General features: G+C 41.2%; 1 protein-coding gene across 1 annotated transcript in view; it reads right to left on the bottom strand.

Moving 5' to 3' along the window:
- Positions 1–22,037, bottom strand: part of ARL6IP5 (ADP ribosylation factor like GTPase 6 interacting protein 5) — a 29,516-nt gene extending 7,479 nt beyond the window's left edge. The window contains exon 1 of the mRNA XM_047779063.1: positions 21,605–22,037. Within this exon, the coding sequence (XP_047635019.1) occupies positions 21,605–21,780 (176 nt within the window). The 5' untranslated portion in view covers positions 21,781–22,037. The remainder of the gene's footprint in view (positions 1–21,604) is intronic.
- Between the last annotated feature and the right edge of the window lie 4,404 nt (positions 22,038–26,441).

The raw sequence follows: 26,441 nt of genomic DNA, 5'->3' as shown, positions 1-26,441 counted from the left end.
GAGTGAGAGTTCTGAGCCCCACATCAAACTCCCACGTGTGGGGATCTGGCAATGGGAGAAAGAGCCCCTGGAGCATCTGGCATTGAAGGCCAGTGGGGCTTGTGCACAGGAGTTCTATGAGACTGGGGGAAACAGAGACCCCATTCTTAAAAGGCGCTCACAGGAGTTCCCTTTGTGGCTCAGTGGTTAATGAATCTGACTAGGAACCATGAGGTTGTGGGTTCGACCCCTGGCCTTGCTCAGTGGGTTAAGGATCCAGTGTTGCTGTGAGCTGTGGTGTAGGTTGCAGACACGGCTCAGATCCCACATTGCTGTGGCTATGGTGTAGACCAGCGGCTACAGCTCCAATTAGACCCCTAGCCTGGGAGACTCCATATGCTGCAGGAGCAGCACCAGAAAAGGCAAAAAAGACAAAAAAAAAAAAAGAAAAGAAAGAAAGAAAAAAGGGGCACGCACAGACTTTTGAGTGCACTGGGTCCCAGGGCAAAGCAAAGTCTCCATAGGAATCTGGGTCAAACCTGACTGCAGTTCTTGGAGGACCTCCTGAGAAAAAAGGGGAGAATGTGGCTTGTTGTGGGGGAAAGACATTGGAAACAAAGCTCTCGGGAATATTCAGCAGCATGCCTTTCTCTGGAGGTGGCCATTTTGGGAAAATCTGGCCCCACCCATCAGTCAGCTGCTGAGAAGCCCCAGGGCAAACAATAATCCAGGTGGGATCACAGTCCCACCCATCAGTAAAAAGGCTGCCTAAAGAACCCCCAGGCACACAGCCACCTCTAATCTCACCCAGAGACAAAGCCCCATCTACCAGAGGGATAGGAATCAGCTCCACCTACCAGTGGACAGGCACCAGACCCTCCCATCAGGAAGCCTACAGCAAGCCCCTGTACCAAATTCAGCCACAAGGGGGGCGGACACCAGAAGTAAGAAAGGCTACAACCCTATTATCTGTAAAAAGGTCACCACACCAAAAGCCTATAAAAAATGAAAAGACAGAGAACTATAACTCAGATGAGGGAGAAAGAAAAAAAACCAGAAAATCAGCTAAGTGATCAGGAGATTCCCAGCCTCCAGGAAAAAGACTTTAGACTGTTGATGCTGAAGATGATGCAAGACATTGGAAATAAACTGGAGGAAAAGATGGATAACTTACAGGAAACACTGAGCAAAGAGATACAAGATATAAAACTTAAACAAGAAGAGATGCAAAATACAATAACTGAAATAAAAAATTCACTAGAAGCAGCTAACAGCAGAATACAGGAGGCAGAAGAATGAATAAGCAAGGTGGAGGACAGATTAGTAGGAGGACAGATTAGCAGAAATTACAGATTTGGAACAGAAAAGAGAAAAAAGATTGAAAACAAATGAAGAGAGTCTCAGAGAGCTCTGGGACAATGTTAAATGCACCAACATCCATATTATAGGGGTGCCAGAAGGAGAAGAGGGAGAAGAGGGAGAAGGGGACAGAAAAAAATACTCAAACAGATAATAGCCAAAAACTTCCCTAACATGTGAAAGGAACCACTCACTCGAATCCAGGAAGCACAATGACTACCACATAAAATAAACCCAAGGAGGAATACCCCAAGACACATATTAATCAAACTGACCAAAATTAAAAACAAAGAGAAAATATTAAAAGCAGCTAGGGAATAGAAACAAATGGCATACAAGGGAACCCCGATAAGGTTATCAGCAGATTTTTCAGCAGAAACTCTGTAGGCCAGAAGGGAGTGACATGATATACTTAATGTGATGAAAGGAAAAAACCTCCAACCAAGATTACTTTACCCAGCAAGGCTCTCATTCAGATTTGAAGGAGAAATCAACAGCTTCACAGATAAGCAAAAGCTAAGAGAATTCAGCAACACTAAACCAGCCTTACAACAAATACTAAAGGAACTTCTCTAGGCAGAAAAGAAAAGGCCACAACCAGAAACAAAAATTCCACAAATGACAAGGCTCACCAGTGAAGGTATGTATACAGTTAAGATATGAAATAATCCATGTACAATTATGCCAGCAAAATCAGAAATCATGAGAAGAGGTGGGTACAAATTCAGGACACTGGAGATGCACTTGCAATTAAGAGACCAACAACTTAAAACAATCTCATATGTATATAGACTCTTACATCGAAACTTCAGAATAACTGCAAACCAAAAACCTACAATTGATACACAAACAAATAAGAAAATCAACACAAATACAACACTAAAGATAGTCATCAAACCACAAGAGGAGAGAACAAGAGAAGAAGGGAAGAAAAATGAGCAACAAAAACAAATCCAAAGCAGTTAATACAATGGTAATAAGAACATACATATCAATAATTACATCAAATGTTAATGGACTAAACTCCCCAACCAAAATACGTAGACTGGCTGAATGTATACAAAAACAAGACCCATATATATGCTGTCCTCGAGAGACCCATTTCACTTCTAGGGACACATACAAATTGAAAGTGAGAGGATGGAAGAAAATATTCCATGCAAACGGGAATCAAAAGAAAGCTGGAGCAGCAATACTCAGACAAAATAAACTTTAAAATGAATATTTTAAGAGACAAGGAAGGTCACTAAATAATGATCAAAGGATCAATCCAAGAAGAAGAAGATATAACAATTTTAAATATCTATGCACCCAACATAGGTTCACCACAATATATAAGGCAACTGCTAACAACCTTGAAAGGACAAATCGACAACAACACAATCATAGTGGAGGACTTTAACACCCCACTTACATCAATGGAAAGATCATCCAGACAGAAAATCAAGAAGGAAACACAGGCCCTGAATGAAGCATTAGACCAGAAGGACTTAATAGATATTTATAGGACATTCCATCCAAAAGCATCAGAATACACATTCTTCTCAAGTGCACATGGAACATTCTCTAAGATTGATCACATCCTGGGCTACAAATCAAACCTTGGTAACTTTAAGAAAACTGAAATCATATCAAGCATCTTTTCCAACTGCAACACTATATGACTGGAAACTAACAACAAGAAAAAAACTGCAAAAAAACCCACAAACACGTGGAGACTAAACAACATGCTGCTAAACAACCAATGGATCACTGAAGAAATCAAGGAGGAAATTAAAAAATACCTAGAAGCAAATGATAACAAAGATACAACACTCCAAAACCTATGGGATATAGCAAAAGCCGTTCTAAGATGAAAGTTTACGGCATTACAAGCCCACCTCAGGAAATAAGAAAAAGCTCAAATAAACAAGCTAACTTTACATCTAAAGCAGCTAGAGGGAGAAGAACAGAAAGACCTAAAGTTAGTAGAAGGAAAGAAATCATAACGATCAGAGCAGAAATCAATGAAATAGAAATGAAGAAAACTATAGAAAAGATCAACGAAACGAAAAGCTGGTTCTTTGAGAAGATTAACAAAATTGATAAACCCTTAGCCAGACTTATCAAGAAAAAAAGAGAGAAGACTCAAATCAATAAAATTAGAAAAGAAAAAGGAGAAGTAGCAATGGACATCACAGAAATACAAAGGATTATAAGAGACTACTCTATGCAACTATACGCTGATAAAACAGAAAACCTAGCAAATATGGACAAATTCTTAGAAAAGTACAATCTTCCAAGACTAAACCAAGATGAAATAGAAAAGATGAGCAGACCAATCACAAGAACTGAAATTGAAACTGTGTTTAAAAAACTTCCAACAAACAAAAGTCCAGGACCAGATGGCTTCACAGGTGAATTCTATCAAACATTTAGAGAAGAGCTAGCACCTCTCCTTCTGAAACTATTTCAAAAAATTGCAGAGGAAGGAATACTCCCAAACTCATTCTAGGAGGCCACCATCACCCTGATACCTAAACCAGACAAAGATACCAGGAAAAAAAAGAAAACTACAGGCCAATTTAGCTGATAAACATCGATGCAAAAATCCTCAACAAAATACTATCAAACTGCATCCAACAATACCTTAAAGGATTGTACATCATGATCAAGTGGGATTTATCCCAGGGATGCAAGGGTTCTTCAATATCTGCAAATCCATCACTGTGATACACCACATTAACAAACTGAAGAATAAAAACCATATGATCCTCTCAATAGACACAGAAAAAGCCTTTGACAAAATCCAACACCCATTTCTGATAAAAACCCTTCAGAAAGTGGGCATAGAGGGAACCTACCTCAACATAATAAAGGCCATAGATGACAAACCCAGAGCTAACATCATTCTCAATTGTGAAAAGCTGAAAGAATTCCTGCTGAGATCAGGAACAAGACAAGGATGTCCGCTCTCGCCAGTACTCGTCGACATAGTTTTGGAAGTCCTAGCCACAGCAATCAGAGAAGTAAAAGAAATAAAAGGAATCCAAATTGGAAAGGAAGAAGTAAAACTATCACTATTTGCAGATGACATGATACTATACCTAGAGAATCCTAAAGGCTCTATCATAAAACTCTTAGAGCTCATCTAAGAATTTGGCAAAGTCACAGGATACAAAATTAATACACAGAAATAGATGGCATTTCTATGTACTAACAATGAAAGATCAGAAAGAGAAATTAGGGAAACAAACCTGTTTACCATCGCATCCAAAAGAATAAAATACCTGGGAGTAAACCTACCTAAAGAGACAAAAGACCTGTACTCTGAAAACTATAAGACACTCATGAAAAAAATCAAAGATGACACAAATAGATGGAAAGACATACCATGCTCGTGGATTGGAAGAATTAATATTATTAAAATGACTATATTACCCAAGGCAATCTACAGATTCAATGCAATCCCTATCAAATTACCAAGGACATTTTTCACTGAACTCGAACAAAATAGTGTAAATTTTGTTTGGAAGTGCAGAAGACCCAGAATAGCCAAAGTCATCCTGATAAAGAAAAAAATGGAGCTGGAGGAATCAGGCTCCCGGACTTCAGACTATACTACAAAGCAACAATCATCAAAACCATATGGTGCTGGCACAAAGACAGAAATATAGATCCATGGAACAGGATAGAAAGCCCAGAATTAAACTCACACCTACAGCCAACTAATCTATGACAAAGGAGGCAAGAATATACAAGGGAGAAAAGACAGCCTGTTCAATAAGTGGTGCTGGGAAAACTGGACAGCCACATGGAAAAGGATGAAAGGAGAACACTCCCTAACACCATTCACAAAAATAAAATCAAAATGGATTAAAGACCTAGATATAAGACCAGACACTATAAAACTCCTAGAGGAAAACATAGGCCAAACATTCTCCAACATAAATGACAGCAACATCTTCTCAGATCCACCTCTTAGAGTAATGACAGTAAAAACAAAAATAGACAAATGGGACCTAATCAAACTTCAAAGTTTCTGCACAGCAAAGGAAACCCTAAACAAAATGAAAAGATAACCCACAGAACGGGAGAACATCTTTGCAAATGAATCGACTGACAAGAGATTCATCTCCAAAATTTATAAACACCTCCTATAGCTCAATATCAAAAAAACAAATAACCCATCCACAAATGGGCAGAAGATCTAAACAGACAATTCTCCAAAGAAGACATATGGATGGCCAAAAACACATGAAAAAATGTTCAACATCACTCATTATTAGAGAAACGCAAATCAAAACCACTGTGAGGTACCACCTTACACCAGCCAGAATGGCCATCATCAAAAAGTCCACAAACCATAAGTGCTGGAGAGGATGTGGAGAAAAAGGAACCCTATGACACTCTTGGTGGGATTGTAAATTGGTGCAACCACTGTGGAATACAGTATGGAGATTCCTCAGAAAACAGAAAATAGAACTACCATTTGATCCAGCAATCCCACTCCTGGGCATCTATCCAGAGAAAACCATGACTCGCAAAGACACATGTACTCCAATGTTCACTGCAGCACTCTTTTCAATAGCCAAGACATGGAAACAACCTAAATGTGCATCAACAGAGGAGTGGATCCAGAAGATGTTGTACATATACACAATGGAATATTACTCAGCCAAAAAGGAACGAAATAACATTTTTAGCAACATGGATGGACCTAGAAATTATCATGCTGAGTAAAGTCAGCCATACAATGAGACATCAACATCAAATGCTTTCACTGACATGTGGAACCTGAAAACAGGACAGACTGAACTTCTTTGCAGAACAGATACTGTCTCACAGACTTTGAAAAACGTACGGTTTCCAAAGGAGGCAGTTCGGGGTTGGGGGGATATGCTGGGGTTGTGGGATGGAAACCCTATAAAATTGGATTGTGATGATCATTGTACAACTACAAATGTAATACATTCATTGAGTAATTAAAAAAGAAAATGAATACAAATTCATAGACTGTGTTGTAACAGTACTCATATAAGTGATATTTATGATGAACAAGTTTTACAAGTGGTGGCATATACAACTACCTTAATATGGAAAGACATTAATAACATATCATTGGGTAAAAACAATTCTGTTAGGTGGATTTATCACTTATATAACTCAGAAGAGGAAGTTTTTACAATTAGTAAATTATTTTGTAATCAAAATTAAAATGAACATAGAAAAATACATAAGGAGTTCCCGTCGTGACTCAGCGGAAATGAATCTGACTAGGAAAAATGAGGTTGTAGGTTTGATCCCTGTCCTTGCTCAATGGGTTAAGGATCTGGCGTTGCCGTGAGGTGTGGTGTAGGTTGCAGACATGGCTCAGATCTGGCATTGCTGTGGCTGTGGCGTAGGCCAGCAGCTGCAGCTCTGATTAGACCGCTAGCCTGGGAACCTCCACATGCCGTGGGTGCGGCTATAAAAAAAAAAAAAGCAAAAAAAATTTTTTTTAATTAAAAAAATATATATATAAGAATGAAAAAGTAGTTTCTCACCACCCCACAGCTCAGGCTTGGAATGGGCCAACTGCAACAATCCAGTCTTTCCTTGCGTTATTTCTCCAATAACATTCATGACATTTCAACTCATATTATACAGCTAAGCTGTTCCTTCTCCACTCAAACCTTGGTTTATTGCCCATTCTTCAGATGCTCTGCTAACCAACCTACACCATCCTCATACTCCAAGCTTTCCCAGTATCTAGTACACGTGCTAGTCTGTCTGTCCACCTTCTCCTTCAGTTCTTTTATTAATTGGATCTACTTAGTCTCTTTGTTCTTTTTTCTTTCCGTTTTTACAATTTTATCATGGTTATACTCTGCTCCAGATTGAAAAAAAATTTTAAATTTTTATATCCAGATTTAACCCTGGATTTAGTTTGGGAGAGACAAAAATCTCCTTATAGGTCTTGGGAAAGACAAAATTGGACAGGGCCAAAACAAATTCTCTTTAGCAGGTGGTGGAGAGACTAGATGGAAAGGCTCAGAAGCTCTCACAGATGAATACATTTCATTTCTAACACCAAAAAGATTCTGAGACAAGTTAAACCAAAAGACTCCAGTAAATATACTGGGTAGTAGGATCATAGGTAGTTTATTCCCATTTGCTTGTTTTTATTCTCATATTTTTTCAATAGCTGAGTGTTACTTAAAAGTAAAAGAAATTGATATTTAAAAATAAAAGAGAGCATTTCCTCCATGGCACACTGGGTTAAGAATCTGACTGTAGTGGCTCAGGTCACTGCAGAAGCACAGATTCAATCTTTGGCCTGGCCACAGTGAGCTGCAGCTTATATTCAATCCCTGGCCCCAGGAATTTCCATATGCTGCAGGTATGGCTGTAAAGAAAGAGAGAGAGAGAGAGAAAGAAAAAGAAATCGGGGAAAGATGCCTGAATGAAATAAACCCTTCTACATAGCCTTGATGCTGACAAAATCAACATTAACTCAAAGAACTAGAACAGAGGGTTCAAGTATAAGAAAACTCCTTTGCATGAGCTGCAAATAGGAGATGGTTGATTGGTGGCAAAGTGTCAAAGGTCTTGGACTTGGTTCTTCCTGGAATACCTATTGAAATAGTTATTCACGGAGTTCCTGTTTTGGCTCAGTGTATTAAGAACCCAATATAGTGTCCATGAGGATGCGGGTTCGATCCCTGGCCTTGCTCAGTGGGTTAAGGGGATCCAGCATTGCTGCAAACTGCAGAGTAGGTTGCAGATGCTGCTCTGATGTGGCTTTGCCGTGGCTGTGGTGTTGGCCTGCAGCTGCAATACCTATTGGATCCCTAGCCTGGGAACTTCTATAGGCTGCAGGCATGGTCCTAAAAACAAAACAAAGATAAAAACATAAAAATAATTCATATAATAAAATACATACCAAGCTTTTTTTCTATTTCCCTTGGGACAAGTGAAGTAGACAACTAGGCTGAAAGTCTAAATAAAGCCAAGCACAAAGAACAAAGAAAAATTCAGGCCTGACTCAAGCAATTCCAAATCTGCTTTTCACCTGTTCCTGTTGCTCATGTTCAAGGGAAAAGAAAAGAGCAAAGCCTCCTATAGAACCAACTGGTCTAAACCTACCACCCGCCCAGCCACGATCTATAATTAGAAAGCAACCAAGGTTCCAAGCTGGAAAAAATGAACAAAGTTACTTGGAGCAGAAATGATTTTCTTCCTTACTCTGCTTAAGAGCAATTCTACTCTAAGAAAGGGTAAAAATGCACACCACCCCTACTGCCCTGGCACCTGCCTGCACTTGGCACAAAACAAAATACACAGACCACCCTCCAGAAGTTAACTTCATTTTCTAGTGAGTTTAGGAGTTTGGGAGCCAGTTCTTACTTGACATGAGTAAAACTTTTACTCAGCAGTTGGGTTCTCAGTGACATCAGTCACAGTGAAGTCCAAGGACCTTTAGGACAAAACTTCCATAAATATGGCACCCCAGCTTTCATGTGAACAACTGCCATTGGGCTCCACAGGTGCCATTTCAATTTTTAGTAGTCCATGAATGAGAAGGGGAGGAAGGGAGGCAGGAAGATAGAGGGAAGTGAGAAGGAATGAGAGGAGAGACGGAAGGAGGCAGAGGAAGGAGAGAAAAGAGGAAGGAGCAGCAGAGATTGTGATTTTCTGTCTTTTGGTGAAAATAAGAAGGACCTGGTTTTACAAATCACAAACATTAAGTATGTCTTTCTACTGTGAGTTAAAAATATATACCTGCATACATATGTATTCTGTTCAATTAATAAGTAGATAAATATAAGAGTTAAAAATTCTAGTGGAATCATCATAACAAAATTTAAAATCCCAACACAGAATCCAGTAGCATGGTCTTCAGAGATCAATCAGTCCAGTCTCATTACACAGGCGAATAAACTAAGGGCCCAGAGAAGTGAATAAACATATTCAAAAGGATCTAAGGAGAGAGAAACATGGTGCCAGTTGATGTAACTGTGACAGCAATCCACAGTAAAACCCATGCTGTGTTGTTAGCCAGCTCCAGGGATCCACCCCACCCCCGCCCAGTCATTTTTGAACCCTATTCTTCCAGCAACTCAGGATCATTCTGGGAAATTCCTCAGCACCCTCATGTTTCTCTGAAGGAAGTTGGCTACGAAGGGTGTGGACACAGGTCCTAAAGTTGCCAACGTTACTCAGCTCGCTACTGCTACAGTTTCAGCACAGGTCGCTAAAAGGAGAAAAAAGAAATCCTGGACCACTGCAGAATTTTAGAGCTAGGGTAGAATTTGAAAACAGACCTCATTCTACAGATAAGCAAGGTAAGGAATAATTAAGTTAATAAATTTGTTCCAAGACCACCAGTTGCAGGGTTGGTGATAAAGTTTTATCAAAACAGAGATCCTCAGAAGTTCCCGTCATGGCACAACGGAAACAAATTCGACTGGAAACTGTGAGGTTTCAGGTTTGATCCCTGGCCTCACTCTGTAGGTTAAGGATCTGGCATGGCCATGAGCTGTGGTGTAGGCCGCAGACGTGGCTCAGATCTGGCGTTGCTGTAACCTGTGGTATAGGCTGGCAGCTGTAGCTCTGATTAGACCCCTAGCCTGGGAACCTCCATATGCAGCAGGTTCGGCCTTAAAAAACAAACAAACAAATAAACAACAAAGAAAACCCCCAGAGATCCTCAGATCAACTCAAGGGCATATTTGGTAAAGCCTGCCATGCTGTAATGCCAACAAGAACCAAAGACGCAATGAAACATTTTTTGAGCAGTAGAAGCAGCTTTGCACTGAGTTGTCAATTTTCTAATCCAAAAAGCTGTTTTTGTAGTTTGGTTCCTGAGGAAGTGCCTGACTCACCAAGAAAGGGGGGAATAATTTACTCATAGTGGACTTCTCCAAACTGGTGATGTTTTTCTGTGGTCCTTAAACAACCAGAGGGATCACTGCAAATGTGAATCCACCCATCCATTTTCTTGCTTCTCATTGCTCTTAGGATAAAAACAGAATTCTTTAGGGGAGTTCCTGTTGTGGCTCAGTGGGTTATGAACCCGACTAGTAACCATGTGGATATGAGTTCAATCCTCACTCAGTGGGTTAAGGATCTGACATTGCCATAAGCTGTGGTATATGTTGCAGATGGGGCTCAAATTCCTCATTGCTGTGGCTGTGGTGTAGGCTGGCAATTGCAGCTCTGATTTGACCCCTAGCCTGGGAACTTCCATATGCCATAGGTTTAGGTGTGGCCCTGAAAAGCAAAAAACAAAAGCAAACAAAACCCAGAATTCTTTACACATTCTGCAAGGCCGCATAGGGTCTGGCCTCACCTGCCTCTGCAGCCAGGGCCACTGCATATAGTTGTGTTGTTTGTACCTGGGACAAGGGGGCTGGGCTGAGGGGGTAAATAGAGCCTGAAAGCCAGGCCACATTTCACCCGCCAAGCCTGCAATTTGCTGGAGCTGAATCTGCGAGGAGGAAGGGATGCTTCTTACCAGAAGGAGGGATCCCAGAGGGCGATAGCATTTGTGCCTGCCAGCTTTCTCACATCACCTCCTCCCGATTCTGCACCCCATCCGTGGGCATTTCTATCTATCTCTAGAACTCGCCCTACCCCTGGCCATCACAGACCTGTGTACAAGTCATTCTTTCTGCCTGATTCACTCCTATCTCCTTCAAATCTCAGCTTAATCTGCTTTTTCTCAGTCTCCCTGACCACGTCATAGCACCATCTGCCTCTTGATGGCCCTGAATCCAGTGGCACTTTGACATTTATTTGAATGAATATGGGATGAATGTCTCTGTTTCCCACTAGGCATGAAGCTCCAGGAAGGCAGGGACCATGACATTTTCTTGCCAGCATTTGGCACAATGCTTGGCACAGAGTAGCAATTGAATAAATATTTGTTGAAAGAAAGAAAAGAGGTAAGTAGGAATCTAGCACGCTTTCATGTTATTTAAAAGTAAGCTCAGGAACTTTCTATGAATTAAGTGACATGAGATTTATCTTGGACAAATAACAATTATTGGGAATGCATGTTGTGGCTCAGTAGGTTAAGAACCCGACAGAGTGTCCATGAGGATGTGGGTTTGATCCCTGGCCTCGCTTAGTGGGTAAAGGATCAGGCGTTGCTGTAGCTGTGGTATAGGTCACAGATGCAGCTTGGATCCTGTGTTGCTGTGACTGTGACGTAGGCCTTAGCTGCAGCTCTAATTTGACCCCTAGCCCTGGAACTTCCATATGCTACAGGTGCAGCCATAAAAAGAAAAGAAAAAATCACAGTTATTCTAATTGTACACTAAACAGTATTTGTTCCCACTTTTATACCTTCACAGGGCTGTGATGAAAGGAACAAATGAAACACCCAAAGTAGGAAAAACTGTACAAATATAAGAGGACCAGATGAGATCAAAGAGCACCTGAGCTCGCTGGATGGAGAAATCTTTGTAAGTTTTGTCACTAGTGCTGGCTGGGTGGGGGCCAGGAGGAAGAGTGGGTGGGGCAGAGAGAGATTTATGCTTCTGCAGACCTATCTGTAGAGGCCCTTCTTGCTCTCTGATTCCCCAGATAACCCCAACAGTCTTCTGTGGTTATTCTGGTTTTCCAACATGGTTTCCTTCCTGGCAAGAACAATTTCTGACAGTAAAGTATACACATAAATGTACAAAGCAGTCTTAAGTAAATGTGATCAGTGTCTCCTGGGTCTGAAAGATAGCAAGCAGTTAAGGTGGGCCGGGGCCTGTCTCTCCTGTCACAGAAAGGTCAGGGTCACCAAACCTTGAGATGTTCCTAACCAATGGAATCAGGGAGGTCCATGGTATTGATTGCATACTTGTTGTGGACGGCATGCTTATTGCACCCTGTGTATTGGTGCCATCAAACTAAACACATCCAAATGATCCACCATCTTGGCAGCAGTGGGCAGATTAAAAGTTCCACCATAAGACAGACCTTATGAACCTCCATGTTTTCTTTTGTATTTATCAAGCTAAAAACTGATTTTAGTTTTAATAAACAACTGGCTGGACCTGGCTCAGAGGCCATAAGTCTCACAACCTCCCATAGTAATGGAGCTAAAAAGAGTCACCATACAAGAGGACCGATTTGACTGCAACAAATCCTTTTTAACCTTTTTACTGTGGCAAATTTCTAAAGGTAGAGAGGAGTTCCCATTATGGCTCAGTGGTTAACAAACCCGACTAGAATCCATGAAGACATGTGTTCGATCCCTGGCCTCGCTCAGTAGGTTAAGCATTCCCATGAGCTGTAGTGTAGGTCACAGACATGGCTCGGATCCCACACTGCTATGGCATTAGGCCAGCAGCTACAGCTCCGATTCAACCCCTAACTTGGGAACATCCATATGCTGTGGGTATGGCCCTAAAAAGACAAAAGACCAAAAAACAAACAAACAACAAAATAATTTTTAACCTTTTTATTGTGGCAAATTTCTAAAGGTAGAGAGGAGTTCCCATCGTGGCTCAGGGGTAATGAATCCAATCAATATCCATGAGGACTCAGGTTCGATCCCTGGCCTTGCTCATTGGGTTAAGGATCCGGCGTTGCCTTGAGCTATGGTGTAGGTCACCATTATGGCTTAGATCCCAGAGATGCTGTGGCTGTGGCATAAGCTGGCAGCTGCAGCTCCAATTCAACCCCTAGCCTAGGAACTTCCATATGCCACAGGTGTCGCCCTAAAAAGCAAAAAAAAAAAAAAAAGTAAAGACAGGATGAGATAATGAACCCTCACTGCCTTCAACAATTAGGAACTCATGAAGACGATGCTTTAGAACTCAAGTGGAAAGATATTTGTTTTCAAACTGCACTTTCTGAATGCATTTCATGGAGTTAATTAAATTGTTGTCACATGGCAATTTCTTCCAGCGCTGGGGCAAGAGAACAGGGGTTTGGACAAATGCTAATGAACCTGGTGACACATAAACTCCCTTCCTACAAGCAGTTCCTGTCTGTTTCCCTCCCACTAATACCTAATTTCTGCATGCCCTTCGTTTCCTGGAGACAAAGAGGACTTGACTGATGGGATACAAAGCAGGTTAATAGATGCGGGAATCAAACCCCAGTTTTCCACCTCAGTTGGGCTTTCTGCCATTGAGGTGTTGCCACATACACATGCTCTGTGAGAGAAAAGACCAGGAAAGCCTATCCATTCATGGTAAATGCTTGCAGAAAGGAGAGGCGGCCCGCATGCAGGTTTTGCTTAAGATCATATGCATAAAAGGGTTCCCTGCAAAAGGAAGCCAAGCTCATTATGTGAGACAGAGGCGGATGTTAAAAGTAAGTATTCTGAAACTCAAGTGACTCATTTGTCCAAAAATTTCCAAGGGTACTGCTCAATTTGGTATTAAGTGGACAGGTCAAGTTCATCTTTTTGAATTACATTTCCTGTACAGTCTCTGCCCCCTAGTAAATTGATTGAGAGCTTTTGCCCTCTAAGAAAGGAGTAATAAGAAACCAAAATATGCTTACTTATTTGCACATTTCCCCAGAATCACTGTAAATCCTTACATAGGGGAAGGGGATAGAAACTAGCAGCCCTAGGTTGACAGTGGCAGGGAAATTTTTTTAAGTGTGTGTGAGAGGATAAGCCAAGAAGGACAAGGTTACATACATACACAATGTCAGAAAATGATTTAACAAAAGACAATTCTTACTAGGTGAAGAATTTTGAGATTAAAACCCTATTGAGTGGGTTTTTTTTTTCCTTTCCTTTTTTTGGCCACACCAGTGGCATGTGGAACTTCTTGGGCCAGGGATCGAACCCAAGGCACAGCAGTGACAGTACCCCCAGGAATTTCCCGAAAATCTTATTGAGTGTTGATAGACCTCTTAAAGTTCTGTACTCAGAAGAAACACACAACCTGCTAGTGAAAGACTTGCCAGCATGCCATGTGCACTGCCTTCAGGGCAAATAAAAGTACAGGGAGGGCAGGAAGAGATGAACTATGGGAGGATTTGGGAAGGTTGGGTGGACTTGTACTCTCACTGGTGACCTCAGGGTTTCGACAGTATCTGGCACACAGCAGGTGTTCAGTAAACATTTGTTCAATGGAATAGAAGCCATCTGAGCTGCAGGTGAGGATGATTCAATTTAATAACCCTGTCCCCATTCACATACTCAATGCCTCTGCCATTTCCAACACCTGAGAGTTTGAGGATGTGGAATCTAACATACAGGGGAGATCAGGTAAGTCAAGTTGAAAATGATGTATGTTATAGGTACATTTTCCATGTACTTGGTGTACTCATATAAAAATCATTATGTATTCAGCAACCTCTTGGTGCCTCTCTAGACTCTCAACATGATGAAGGCAGGAACCACAGCTGACTTATTCTCTACCGCATCTACCAGCACAGTGCCTGAGAAGCTGGTAAGTGCTTCATACTTTTTATGGAGTGAACAAATGAAGCAACACAAATAAGAATAATATGGTAGAATTGGCATGGAAGCTGCTGAACTTAAGAAACATTTTTTACTAGGTTTCAGTATAAACAGATCACAATTAATTCCACCTGCAGATGTTTTACTACATTCCCACCCAGAGCGTCTGAGAGCACTCTGATTCATTTCTTCCTCTACCATCTGGAAACTTGGTTTTTCTTTCTTGTTGCATTAAAAGGTGCAAACCATCTGACCATTTCTTAAAATCAGATGCTGGAAGCTACCGGCCTGGAACATATTATGGAACCACACTCATTTTGAAAAGATTACAATAATGCTTTTTTCAGGTAAGATTACCAGCCTTTCAGAAATTCCTTTACTATCTCAAGCAACTGCAAGCACAAAGTGGTAACTTTAGTTTCTGCCCAGTGGTAACACCACCACAGACCATGTGGAGATGAGGTACTTCAGCTAAGAAAATATGAGTTCATTCACTCAGCACCTACATTATATTGCCTTAAAAGAGAGGCACCGATAGGCACAGTGGACACAATTGAGAATAAAATTGTCTTTCTGGCTGGAGCCATAGCAGAGGCATGTGTATGCTTGCAAAATCTGTGTGTGGTTTCTGTCACATGGGAAATTATGAGTTCTGAGGGCAGGGAGGAATTTGTAAGAGGAAGATAAGAATAAGGATACAAATGTTGTGAGTCAGGTATTGTGTTGAATTTGGTGAGTTAGAATATTTGTAATGGCTTAAAGGACAACGTGTTTTACTTCAAAAAATAAAACAAGCTACTATTCTTTTTTTTTTTTTTTTTGTCTTTTTGCCATTTCTTGGGCTGCTCCTGCGGCATATGGAGGTCCCCAGGCTAGGGGTCTAATCGGAGCTGTAGCTGCTAGCCTACACCAGAGCCACAGCAACTCGGGATCCGGGCCGAGTCTGCGACCTACACCACAGCTCACGGCAATGCTGGATCCTTAGCCCACTGAACAAGGCCAGGGATCAAACCCGCACCCTCAGGGTTCCTAGTCGGATTCGGATTCGTTAACCACTGAGCCACGACCGGGAACTCCGAAGCTACTATTCTTATAATACATTGTTTCCTGAGGAGACTTGAGTTTCCTTTTGAGATGCAGACATCACTTCAGAAGAGATTGAATGACTTTTAAAAAGCATGAATAACAAGCTGAGGATTGTGTTCTTTGCTGAACATGACTTTGGGTTCTAATAAGCAAGTTTGGTTCCAACGAGCCATGTGACCTCAGGCCTTTACATATGTGAAAGTTGGGGGGTTGGATGGAATCAGTACTTCTCATCTTCAACTTAGGGGTGTATATCAGAATCACTTGGGGAGTTAAAAAAAATACAGATGCCTGGACCCAGCCAAGAAATGCATATGAAGAATCCCCAAAGGTAACACCTGGGCTTATAGGTATAGTTATTTCAATTTTCTTAGTGTTTCCTTTGAACCACATTTGATCGGTGCTTCTTAAGATCAGGGCTTCTTAAAATTTTTATGCACCTGTGACTCATCTAGGAGTGCTGTTAAAATGCATATTCTGACCCCACAGGTCTGGGAATAAGCCTGAGATTCTGCCTTTCTAAAACTCTCCCAGGGTGAAAGATGCTGCAGTTCCATGGCCCACGCTTTGGACAGATTTCTCTAGCTCAAATCTTTTGGAGTTCCGTTAAGCACACAGAAATTCCTGTGCAAGGCTAGAGTGTATCATATGCTTGGTATCTGTATTGTAAGTGCAATTGTATTGTAAGTGCAATTCGCTGTTGCCTTTGCTTTTGACTTTGAAAATAGAGGCAGAGATGTCTGTTGCTATACGTGATATAATATCTAGTCCTGACACATATCTTGTCAAGGATAGAGAAGGTAAGTCATGTCCCCTTCTATCTTAGGCATTGTTCCTTTCTTGATTTAATGGACCCAAAGTCATGTTCAGCAAAAAAAACACAATCCTCAGCTTGTTATTTATGCTTTTTTAACTCATTGGATCTCTTCTGAAGTGATATCTGCATTTCAAAAGGAAACTCAAGTCTCCCAGGGAAGACAAGTGTTATAAGAAACACAAGTTGAAATTATGACAAAATTACTAAATTGTAACTAAAATTACTAAAATAATCATCTAATACTTCTGCTCAAGAAAATATACAAGTTGCAAGAATTTTAAATATGCCTATAACCTATGATTTAATATAATAACAGCAGCTAACATTTAAGTGTTATCATTTACTAGGTCTAAAAGTGTTTTATATTCATGTAGTCTTTTAATTCCTATTCTACAGCAGAATAACTCCAGAGCATGAACTTTTGGACAGAAAGCCAATAAAAGCAAATGCAAGAAGTCTATCAAAAAATAAAAGATGGAGTCTGCGGAACCAGTTGTCTTCTAGGCAGAGTAAAAAAAGAATGATAGCATAACAAATTTAATAAATTAAGGATAATGATCAAAGCTGTACAAAGCTTCAAATCCACTCCATTTCTAGGTTTGAAAAGTCAGGAGCCAGGAGCTAAGGTCAAACTGCTTTGCTCTGTCATTGCCAAGAACTCTGTTTTTATAACTCGTGATAAAGCAACGTGCATTTAGTAAAGATGATATTGAGAAATTATCACGATCTTGGCAAGAGAGCAGTGATTCTACATCAGGGGTGATTTTGAACCCCAGGGGACATTTGGCAATGTCTAGAGGTATTGCTGATTGTCACAACTGAAAGGGAGGGTGCTTCTTTCTCCAAATTATGATTTATGAATAAAACAAATAAAAATTAATCTACCAGTCTTCACATAGTAGAGAGCAGGGACAGTGTTAAACATTCTCCAGTATACAGAGCAGCCCCCTACAACCAAGAATCTACAATCCAAAATGTCAGCAGTGCCTGGAAGGGGGAAGAAACTCTTTAGAAGGATATTTTACCAAATTGGCAAGGGCAATAGAAATTAGCAGAATCTGAATTTTTAAAAAATTATAATTTATGCCATAGTACTCCTAAGCAATATGTAGCAAGCACAGTCAGCAATAAATCCAGATTCTAACTGGTATCCAGGAGCCTGTTGCTCTTTTGTGCTAGCATGCTGCTATGTGCTTCGAGATAATTTATTCCATTCGGGAAGTTAAATGATGCCCCTGTGATCATGTTGGAACCTTACATTCATGTATTTCCTCTCTGCATTCACCAGCTAAGCATCTGCTCTATTGTAGGCCTCAAGGATACAGAGAATAAAAATAATGCTAGGCACAACAACAAGAAAAAGAAAAAAATAATAGTCACAAAAAACACCCACGGTCTCTGGCCTCAAGGAGTCTATAGCACAGAGTGGAGACAAGTGAACAAACAACTTAAAGGCTCATGGGGTATGTACCAGGCAGGATATAGACACAGATGTGGGGAGTGAAGGACAAGGGAGACTATGTCCTCAAAGAGATGGTACCAAAGCTGAGCCCTCACAAGCAGGAGTAGATGAGTAAATTGGGAACTGGTGTTTGGGTAGATGGAGCTTCTGGGATAAAGATGCTATCTATGTTTCTCAGTGAGTCTATGATGGCATCAACAATGATAAAAATAATGAAAACTCTGAAATAAATTTTGTGATGCCAAAAGTAGGAGCCAGACAGTCTTCTAAGCAACTTGCCAATATTAACTCAGATAATCCTCACAGAAGCCCTATAACACAGGTACTATAATTAGTCTCATTTTACAAATAAGGAAGCTAAGACACAGGGTGTTTCAAGGGACCTACCCAAGGTCACATGGCTAGCAATTGGTTAGTTAAAATTGATATAACTGGGCTCTGGTACCTAAACAACCACTATCATATACCTTGTGAAGAGTTAGAAGATATAACTGTCCCCAACAAGGGCTCTTAGCTAAGAGACTTAAAAGTTAACCTAAAAGGCAGAGTAGATCTAATGAGTGGAAGTTGTGTGCCTGGGAGACAATGCTTGTAGGATTAAGACCAACCTCTAACCAAGGATTCCAGGTCCTGCATGAGCAGGTCCTCACATGCAGATTAAATCTATCTGAATCCCTCTTAAACTCCATCTCATCTGGGCATCTCTTTCAGGTATTTTGGAACTAGATGATATCCACTTGGTCTTCTCCCTCCCTTCCCTTCTTCCTCCCTTCCTGTTCTAAGAGCAGATTCCATCCTCACTCCAGACATTTTTCAACTAGGAGCCTTCAGAGTTGAGGCTGGAGCCCTCCACCAATGACCTCGTGGCCCCTCCTGTCCAGAAGGGGACAGAACCATTGAAGAAGACCCTTCAAAAACAGCCCTTGCTTCAGGAAACACCCAGGCCTCATTTTCCCACACACTCTACCAAGATACCATGAGAAACCATCAGAAGCCGGAAGGCGATTCAGACAAACAGCCTCCAGCACTGTTCTGACACTCTCATCTACTGACATCACCAAAAGAGGAGAGTTTTCTTTAGAATGAGGAATGGACCCATAATCAACTAAGGCTCCCTGACCCTGAAGATATTTGGTTTCTTCCAGCTTTAAGATACTAGTACTCTAAAACCTCATGATTCATAGGAAGACGGTATAATAGTTAAAAGCACAACCCTGGATCTGTGACTTTGAGCAGGTCATGCAATCTCTCTGAGCCTCAGCCTTAACAATAATGACAAAAATAATAGCAATAGTCATAAAACAATAATTTCTTGGGTTATATGAGGGAATTTACTTAATTCGCTAAATTTGTATGAGGCAATTTGTGAAGTTATCCGTGTCTGGCACACGAAACACTCAATCAGTGTTAGCTTTTATTATGATTAGATTATAAAGAAAGAAAAGAGCAATTGGGAAAGAACTAAAGGCTGTGTGTTTGGAGACACATAAAAAACAGTTGAAGATCATACACCAGATTTTACCGAACAAAGGAAATTCTACACTTGACATAGAATTTTCAAAACAACTCACTCGTATGAATCTTTTTTAAGTTTTTAAAAATAAGATGAATAAAAAATAAAATGGTTATTTTTCACTTTTACCTTCAAAAATTTCACTGCCAATCAACACCTGCTATTTGAAAAAGAAAATGGGAAGGGCCAACACCCAAACTGCTTGAGTTCAGTGGGCTAAGACACCATGAGAGAGCTATATTTAGACAGGGGCCGGCCCCTGGCATTCACAGTGAAAAATGAATTCCATCAAGGAGGCAAGGCTGCCTGAGCTTGTGTTTGGTCTGGGCAGTACATGTCTTTGAAAAGCAATATATATATATTCCTGTTCATTTGATTAATCTGCATCAAATCTTGCCCATTTCTATGTGTTTTTTTGGGAGGGGGGATCCCTTTAAATAAAGACCCTATAGCTAGATCACTAGATAAGATGCTTTTGCTCGCTTCATTACAAAGAAAAAGAAAAAGAGAGCAAAACAATAGATGCAATCCTATTTACAATTGATTTTATCTTAAATGTTTTATTGCTCAGGGAAATAAGCCTTAAGCATAAAGCTAGGGGACAGTTCAGAAGGCAGCTGCTTTGGGCCTCTCCTACTCCACCTAATTTTAACTTGGCTGCAGTATAATTCAGAACCCATGTCCTCCACACACCACGCCATTCTGAGTTTGAAATTCCTTAAGCAACACATCATGAGGATCTGTGTAATCGTCTCCAGAATCCCACAAATGCGAGTCCTCTTCTGCATGGGGGCAAATCCTTTGAACCACACCTAGAAACTGTGAACTCTTTCTCTCTTTCCTCTGTGCTAGATATTTGGTCCTATAGCAGCTTCTCAACAACAACTGTCATGTGCTTTTCGGCCAGGATTCATGTCTGATTGATCCTGGTGTGCCAGAGCTTGGCACGGAAAAGTGACTCAATAAATAAGCCAGAGAACAGCAAAGCAACTTAAGAAACCACCCTATTCACCCTTTCCCATACCCATCAAGATTAGGTTTTTTTCCTTTCTCCCAGGCCAGCTTGCTTTTTCTTTCCCTCTGTGTTTGCTTTCAAATGGAAAAGTCTGATACTTCTTTTAATGGTAAGAGAGTTCCTTCATAAAGTCTGAAGGTGGCTTTTTCTTTACGGATGCATGGGATCAGCAAGATCTAGAATATCACCACCCATCTTGCAAAAGTGAGTGAAGCATTTCTTAAAGGGTAAACTAGGAGACAAAGTGGTTTCTAGCTGCTCAGGTGTGTGCATGAAATCGTGTATAACACAGGGCACTGTTCATTTTAAGATCAAGTGTGCAGATAAGGTGACCAAACCTGGCAACTCCTGTAAGAAAAAAGAGCAAAACGACGCCGTTTCCAGAGTCAAGGCCGACTTCATCCCACACTGCGAGATGCGCCACCAGGCAACACCCACCCTTTTGCTCCCAAGCTCAGCTTTCCTGTACCATGTGGCAGCCACTAGGCAGAGAAACCTAACAAGCGGGTCGCCTCTCTGATGCCCTTTTTACACTAACACCCCAGAAGGCAGAATCCGGATCCACACCACGACACCTCAAGCCTTCCAGGGCGGCATCCGCCCCAGCCAGCCCCAGGATAAGGTTACACCACTTTCCTCTTTCTTCTTTTTAAAAGACTGGAGGGCTACAAATACCACCCACCAACAAGAGCGTAATCTAGGCACAGGCGGGGGGAAAGTCTTTTTTTTTTTTTTTTTTTTGTCCGAGGTTGACAACATTTCTTCACCCCTAGGACCTCCATCACACCTCAGCCCGAAGGGCGGAAAAGAACAGGGGACCTCTTGATTGCTGCGGCCTCGCCCTCCGAACTAGTTTCCACTGGTTTGGCCTCTTGCAGTTACCCGGGCAGGCGCTGGGCGTGGAGAGCGATTCTATATCCTGGGATCTTCCACCCAGAGCCCACTCGGTGCTGACCCCGATCAGTGCCCAGGAGGGGGACCCCACTTACCCCACGACGGAAATCATCATGGCAGCCACCACCAGATAGTTGGTCTGATAATAGAGCAGGTTGCTCACCACGCGGTTGTTCCATTTGGAAATGTCCCTAAAGTCTGGCCGGGCGAAGCGATCAGAGCCTGGGAAGAAATCGTCCCAGGCGCGGAGCGGAGCGATATTCACGTCCATGTCTATCTTACCAGCTTGTGGTTCTTTGCTTCTGGAATCTGGCGGCGGCGGCGGCGGCAACCGATCAGCTGAGCTAGGTGAAAGATGACAGCGGCCCTGGCGCAGTCGGCTTTGTGGTTAGTAGGCAGTGGAAGGAAGAAAATTGAGAGCGGGCGGGCGTTTCTTCTCTTCTTTACTCCTTGATTGGCTCTAAGAGGTTGGTTACAGGAAAACTGAGGCCCAGAGAAAGACCAAGTGCAAAACAGAGATGAAAGGACAGAAAGAAACCAGCGGAAGTCCTCTGTCTGAAGCGAAGTGGCAACTCCTTCCCTAGCAGTTCGAATGCAGCCTCCTTTAAAAATACCCGTTTTGAGTGTCTAACCGAGGAAAGTGTTCTGGACTTTAGGGACAATTTTTGCAGCTGTTCATATGCCCATCTAAGTGAAATGGAGTGGAACAACTATAGTGTTACTGGAGGATGAGCCTGGTTTTGAAAATTAAGTGGTTACTAACTCTTGCACATCCGAATGCAATTCTCCTGTTTTCTTTCTCACCGTGAGTCACTATGAGTGAAATCAGATCGGCAAAATGGGAAAGAGGGACTGAAGAACGATAGGGCTGGTTTGTTCTTTCACTTCTCTTCTTTGTTCTCCATCTCTGTTCTCTTGGGACAAAATTATACAACTACTGTGCTGTTTTGAGAAAGTGGGCACTCTGGTCACTTCAGACCTGAGCTGAGCATGTTTATATTTGAAAGTAAACAGTGATCTGCAATAAACTAATTGTTCCGCATTCAGTGTTTTCTGGGCAGAAACATGGATTCCACTCCAGAAAACCTTAGTATTATCCTAATATCTGGGGACAATTCTAAGGGAGGATAGTATTGTAATAGATAATCCCTGCCCAAAAAACTACCGAGGTGTATTACTTGTAAATTTCCTTCTAGGGGTTCCAAAGAGTCATCTTTTCCTTTTCTTTCCAATAAGGAGCTGGTTGATACAGTAAGCCTCCTTTTACCAAAATGCATAAGTATTTTGGTTAATTGTAGGTTAATTGTGTGGTAGGTAGATTTCTAAGATATTAGTTTTTAAGATAACAAAGTCTCTAAACCTGCAAGTGGAGCTGTTTTTAAAAAATTGAAATTGGAATTTCCTTGTGGTGCAGTGGGTTAAGGATCTGGCATTGTCACTGCAGCAGCTCAGGTCACTACTCTGGCATGGTCTGGGTTTGATTCCTGGCCTGAGAACTTCCATATGCAGAAGGTGTGGCCAAAAACAAAGAAACAAACAAAACTCAATTCACTCTCCTCAGATTACCAGTTTTCAAAAAATTGGAAAGCAAAAAAAAAATACCTAATGCAACATGTGGAAGACATAGTTTGATTTCCCTTGATGATGATTCAGAAGGTAGTTAAATAACTTTCAATGATTCTAAGAAATTACTCTTGCCACTAGTGTTTAAGAAAGCTTGGTAATTGAATCCAGTCAGTGCTAAGGCATATGATAGCTGATGCTTTCTGAACAAAGTTTAAAATGTGAAAATGTTCCTGAGCTCTCATATTTTCCCTAACTCCCTTCTTCCTTCCCTCCCTCCCTCCCTCTCTTCCTGTCCTTCCCTCCCTCTCTTCCTGTCCCTTCCATCCTTCTTTTCTTTCTTTCTTTCTTTCTTTCTTTCTTTCTTTCTTTCTTCTTTCTTTCTTCTTTCTTTCTTTCTTCTTTCTTTCCTTTTCTTTCTTTCTTTCCTTCTTTCATTCGTTCCTTTGTTCCTTCGTTCAATGGACCACACCTGCAGCATATGGAAGTTCCCAGGCTAGGGGTCTAACTGGAACTATAGCTCCCAGCCTATGCCACAACTGCATCAACACCAAAGAGGAGCCGCATCTGTGACCTACGTGTAGCTTCAGCTTGCAGCAGCACAGGATCCTTAACCCATTGATTGAGGCCAGGGATCAAACCTGCATCCTCATGGACGCTATGTTGGGTTCTTAACAGCTGAGTCACAATTAGAACTCCATCATATTTTCTTGATCCCGGAAAAATCAGAAGGTTTAAAGTCAGAGAGAGCAAAATTAGAGTCCTAGCTCCTTCACTGCTGGTGAGTGACTGGAGAATTTGCATAATCTCCTTCAGCCTCACTTTCTTCATGTGAAAAGTGGGTAAAATAGGAACTTCTACCATATAGACTGAGACAAAGAAAACAGTGAATGGTGTATAGTAATGGCTTACAGTTAGATATTATTGTTACTTTTATTAATACAGGACATGACTCATCTTTATGGTATTGTAGTGCTTTAACCTGAGTTATTTTCTATGGTGCTATAGTGAACATTCATTGAACTTTCTCTAGCTTTTTGTAATTTTATTGCTGTGGTTGTACTCAAGCAAAAAAAAAAAAAAAAGAAAAAAGGTTGATGTCAACAGATATTTTGAATCCTTTCCAGGTGAAAAAGGTGAAAAGAAGGCAGTGTTGCTATGCCTTCAAGAATCTTGCAATGCAGTAGAAACCTAAACTTAAATACAAAATACTAGATAGAGGTGTGCCAGGCCTTGGCGCTCAATTACAGAAACAGAGGGTGTGGAAGAATTCCCTGGGGCTTAAGAAATCCAGGAAGTAGCACTGTGGGCAAGCTGAGTAAATGACCTTGATCAAGACTGTATGGGAGCCCCAGTAGGCTTCCACACCTGTTAGAGAGATCAGTGAGCATTAGGCGCTGTGACCACAAACTTCTACCTTCCAGTTGCTCCTGACTTCATGACACTAAGCTGTCAAGTGTGTCTTAATAATAATATGATTACTCATTGATCATAGGCAATTGATATTCAGTAAACATTTGTTCATGTCTTTTTTCCTTTTTTTTGTTTTTGTTTTTGTTTTTGTTTTGCTTTTTAGGGACATACCCACTCCATATGGAAGTTCCCACGCTAAGGGTCAAATCAGAGCTGCAGCTTCCAGCCTAGGCCATAGCCCCAGAAACTCGGGATCCAAGCTATGTCTTTGACCTACACCACAACTCACGGCAATGCTAGATCCTTAGCCCACCGAGCGAGGCCAGGGATCGAACCCACATCCTCATGGTTACTAGTCGGGTTAGTTACCACTGAGACACAACGGAAACTCCTGTTCAAGTCTTTTTAAAATTAATTTGTTGAAAACTCTCGAGAGGTTTAAAAATAAAGACATGAAAAAAGCTGTATTTAGCTGTATATAGCATGATTCCTTTCTTCCTCTCTCCTAAATTGTGAACCATGCTTCTCTCTGTTGTTTGATTATGACTTTTTTTCTCTACTAAACATTTCGACCTTTATCATAAAATCATCTGAAATAAAACGAACTCATGTGGAATCCTTACTTTACTTTGGACTATGTTTGAAATGCTCTTAGTAACAGCTCTTTGTCACTATTCATTCAATGGGATCAGATGCAATGGAGAGGATTTTCTGGGGCTCTTCTGTCCAAAACTGTGCTTCTAGATAGGAACACCCAGAATATTTGTCTGTCTGTATGTAAACCATAGTGATTAGCCTAATAGTTTTTGATGTTTTTCATTTGAAATGAAATAAGTCTGTGTAGATTTTGCTTGCATGTCACTTACTTTCATTACCGGCAAGGACAGGTGGCTGTTTCTTATCAGTCATTTTGAACCAGTGGGAGTGCCTGGTGTCATCTATCAAAATGCCACCACAGTGAGTCAGGGTGTTAGTTCCAAGGCAACTGCAGGGCCAGATGCCTTTGCAGACATCCTTCCTAGGCCATCAGCTTTCTGTTCTTGGGCCTCAGCTTCCTTCTTAATAAATGTGTGGGTTTGGACTATATGATCTCCAAGGTGCCTGCTGGTTTTTTACCACGTAAGGGTGTTGTAATGCTCATTGCTGCTAATGGAAAGGTCTCCAAAAAGTTGCATTGCTAGGGACCCAGTGCATATGAGCCCATTTTGAAAAAAAAGTATTTAACCTTAGTAGTTTCCACCTTCAGAGTTGTGTGGGCAAGAAAAAGAGTTTTTGGGTTGATATTGAGACATGTGACCTGGAGAGAGGCTGGTGTCTCCTGCTACAGACTGTGAACTCTATCCTGCCGTTTACTGCCTGGCACTGACTTTCAGCTCAATGAGTGCTTTTGAGGGGGATAATAAAGGACAAAGAAGAGATTAAATATCATAATTTATTAATAGCAGCTTCTTTTATTGAGTGCCCATTAGGCTTTGTGTATTCCATTTCAGTGGTTCTGAAGCTTTATTTTGCACAGAATCATCCAGGGCTTTGCAGAAGGTTGAGGGTGGGGCCTGAACATTTGTGTTTGTAACAAGGCCCCTAATGATGCTGAGGCAGCTGATCAGGGACTGTATTTTGAGAACTCCTGTGGATTTCACTTAATTCCAGTCTTAGAGAGTACACATTATTATCCCCAGTTTACAAATGAAGACAGAGACATACCCAAGGTCTCATAGTCAATAGATGGAATGTTAAGGATTTAAACTGTTCTTTCTGACTCTAAATCTCATTTGTCCCACACCAAGAAAGGTCGTGTGTTAGCGTGTGTATTTGGAATATGCTTGTTTTTCTGTATTCAGCCATCTAGACAGAAGTACACACACACACACACACACACCCATCTGTCTACATATCTTCCTGTCTATCTCTGGCTCTGGAAGAAAATAGTCCAAAATTTTATCGTCTTTAGGTGAT

Source organism: Phacochoerus africanus, chromosome 1 (genome assembly GCF_016906955.1).
Source record: "Phacochoerus africanus isolate WHEZ1 chromosome 1, ROS_Pafr_v1, whole genome shotgun sequence".
Lineage (NCBI taxonomy): Eukaryota > Metazoa > Chordata > Mammalia > Artiodactyla > Suidae > Phacochoerus > Phacochoerus africanus.
Note: the sequence above shows the minus strand (reverse complement) of the source record. Positions and strands in the feature narration are given on the sequence as shown.